The sequence below is a fragment of the Trypanosoma rangeli genome (genome assembly GCF_003719475.1).
Source record: "Trypanosoma rangeli strain AM80 chromosome Unknown Tra_15.4_contig_00949, whole genome shotgun sequence".
Taxonomy (NCBI): domain Eukaryota; phylum Euglenozoa; class Kinetoplastea; order Trypanosomatida; family Trypanosomatidae; genus Trypanosoma; species Trypanosoma rangeli.
This window is the reverse complement of record NW_021706700.1, coordinates 1-2,446: the sequence shown is the minus strand read 5'-3', so window position 1 is coordinate 2,446 and position 2,446 is coordinate 1. Positions and strand designations below refer to the sequence as shown.

The 2,446-nt window shown below is 56.2% G+C and overlaps 1 protein-coding gene across 1 annotated transcript, besides 2 other annotated features; it reads left to right on the top strand.

Annotated features, from left to right (window-relative positions):
• Positions 1-274: 274 nt before the first annotated feature.
• Positions 275-320: a sequence feature (A-rich).
• Positions 321-940: 620 nt separating this feature from the next.
• TraAM80_10411 (uncharacterized protein) lies at positions 941-1,888 on the top strand (the record flags this gene model as incomplete). The annotated part of the gene is made up of 1 exon (XM_029387030.1): positions 941-1,888. The coding sequence occupies one exon, from the start codon at positions 941-943 to the stop codon at positions 1,886-1,888; it is 948 nt and encodes a 315-aa protein (XP_029233118.1).
• A 425-nt stretch (positions 1,889-2,313) lies between these two features.
• Positions 2,314-2,359: a sequence feature (A-rich).
• Between the last annotated feature and the right edge of the window lie 87 nt (positions 2,360-2,446).

Genomic DNA, 2,446 nt, shown 5'->3' with positions numbered 1-2,446 from the left:
GTGCTCATACATACACGTCCACTCGTGCAGTCTCGTTTGTATTTTTTTTAAATATTTTGCTTTTGACGAACCGCCGCTGCCGTCCTGCTTGGCTGCGTGGGTGGAGCACCGTAACTGTTTTTATCATTTTGATTGTTTCATTGCTTTCGGTGGGCGACCTTTCTCTCTGTCTCTTCCTGGATTGGGCTGTGCGGGGGGAGAAAGAGGGAGTGTGTGTGTGCTGGTCGTCCCACTGCTCGGCGGATGCCTTCACCCTTCGGCTTCACTTCACGGGGTTTGTTTTGTGTTTCTCTGTTTGTTTGTGTTTGTTGCTTTGATTGACCGCACCCATTCCGCAGCCTCTGCGGGAGACGTCAGTTTGTTGTAGGCGTCTGCATCTTTTTGTGTGTGTCTTTCCATTGTCTGGTTATTTCTCTTCTCGCACCGCACCAGTTTGTGGTACGCGCGGCGGAGGGGTTGCGGCGGCCCCTGCAGCACACCGCGCCTTCCCGCGCAGGGACCCAGCGACACCGGCGAGGAGGGGGAGGAGCCTGCAGTTGTAAAGCAGTGCGCTGCGCTGGCGGGCGCGATGCCTTTTCTTTTGGGGCGCGGCCTCCTCGACGTGTTCAATCTTTTGCGGGACTGCCGCACCCTCCCCAACCCCGCTGGTCTTCTCCTGCCGTCTTTTCTTTGCTCATTTGCGGGCACCCACCCGGCCACAGCCACACGATATAAATTGGGGTGTGAATTTATATTTATTTTGTGCCGGTGGTGCCGTGCGGGCCGAGTTTTCCCTCTCCGTGAACTCGGGGAGCTGCTGCCCTTTTTGTTTCTTCTCTCTGCCCTTCCGCCGCTGTGCTAGTCAATGCCTTTGCCTCTGTCTTCCGCCCCCGATGCCTGATAGATCAGCCCAGTGCTCCCAGCGACTCTGCTACCACCACAACCACCAACACCACGACGGATGGCGATGACGACAGTGCGGCGCCGTGCGGTGTATGCCCTGGCGGTGCTTGCGCTGCTGTGCGGCTGCTGCTCCTCCGTGTGCGGGGCGACGACCTCGTCGGAGAAAGTAAATGTATTGTGCCCGAACAATGAAGGGAAGATATGTTGGCGTGTTTCTGGCGAAGGTTCTTCTGATTGGAAGGAGTGTTCGCAGGCGGTGAATTATGATGGGTCCCTTACCGCTGGGACGGCCAGTGCAGACAGCAGTGAAAGTGAATCCATCTGCATACATGCCGAATCATGGTGTTTGTCCTTCTTGGGGAAGAATTATCCGTCACCCCCACAATTGAAGATCACTAATGATGCTGCGTTCACGATGGACTGTACGACGGGTGAAAACAGTCAACCTTCTGAGCTGTCGAACTGCGAAGCCGTTACCCTCGACAGAAGTAAGGAATATCCAGTTAGCACTTCAGGCAAGTGTGAGTTATTACACATACAACCCGCAGCTGGAGCGATGCCTGGGCACCAAACTCCGGGGGTTCAACCACAAACAGCAACAACGTCATCTTCGGAGGGAACTCAGCAGGGCGGACGTTCGGCAGGCAGCAGTGCAAGTACTGGAGTCTCTCCTCCTAATGCTGCTGAGCAGTCGGGCAGTACGGGATCCACAGGGAGTCAGGGAACAGTAACATCACCGGCTGACGGTGCGGATTCATCAAAAGCCACAGGAGACGGTGTGGTGCAAGCACCCTCAGCCTCTGCACAGCCATCCGGCACCTCCACTTCCATCACTCCCGCTGGCAACGATGGTGGAAGCGCCACTACAACCACGACCAGCAGCAGCCCCAGTGGTGGGAAACACACAAAAGGCAATGCGGACGGCAGCGACACGCTCACTGTGTGGGTGCGTGGCACGCTGCTGCTGCTGCTGACGGCTGCTGTTGCCTGTGCTGCTGGGGAGTGACTGCTGCGGGGACCCGCACACCCACACACACCCTGGCAGGGCGACGCGGAGTGTTTGTGCGCCGAGTTTGCGTGCCGTCTCTGTGGGCCAACTCCTCTCCTGCACTTTGAGGGCTACTCCTTTGCTTTTTTGTTTTCACTTTTGTTTCAATGGTCGTTTGCTACGCACATCCCAATGGGTGGCGTCCCTTCCCCCTCCTGTTTGCCGCTGCCACCAACACACGCACGCTGCCGTCCTGCTTGGCTGCGTGGGTGGAGCACCGTAACTGTTTTTATCATTTTGATTGTTTCATTGCTTTCGGTGGGCGACCTTTCTCTCTGTCTCTTCCTGGATTGGGCTGTGCGGGGGGAGAAAGAGGGAGTGTGTGTGTGCTGGTCGTCCCACTGCTCGGCGGATGCCTTCACCCTTCGGCTTCACTTCACGGGGTTTGTTTTGTGTTTCTCTGTTTGTTTGTGTTTGTTGCTTTGATTGACCGCACCCATTCCGCAGCCTCTGCGGGAGACGTCAGTTTGTTGTAGGCGTCTGCATCTTTTTGTGTGTGTCTTTCCATTGTCTGGT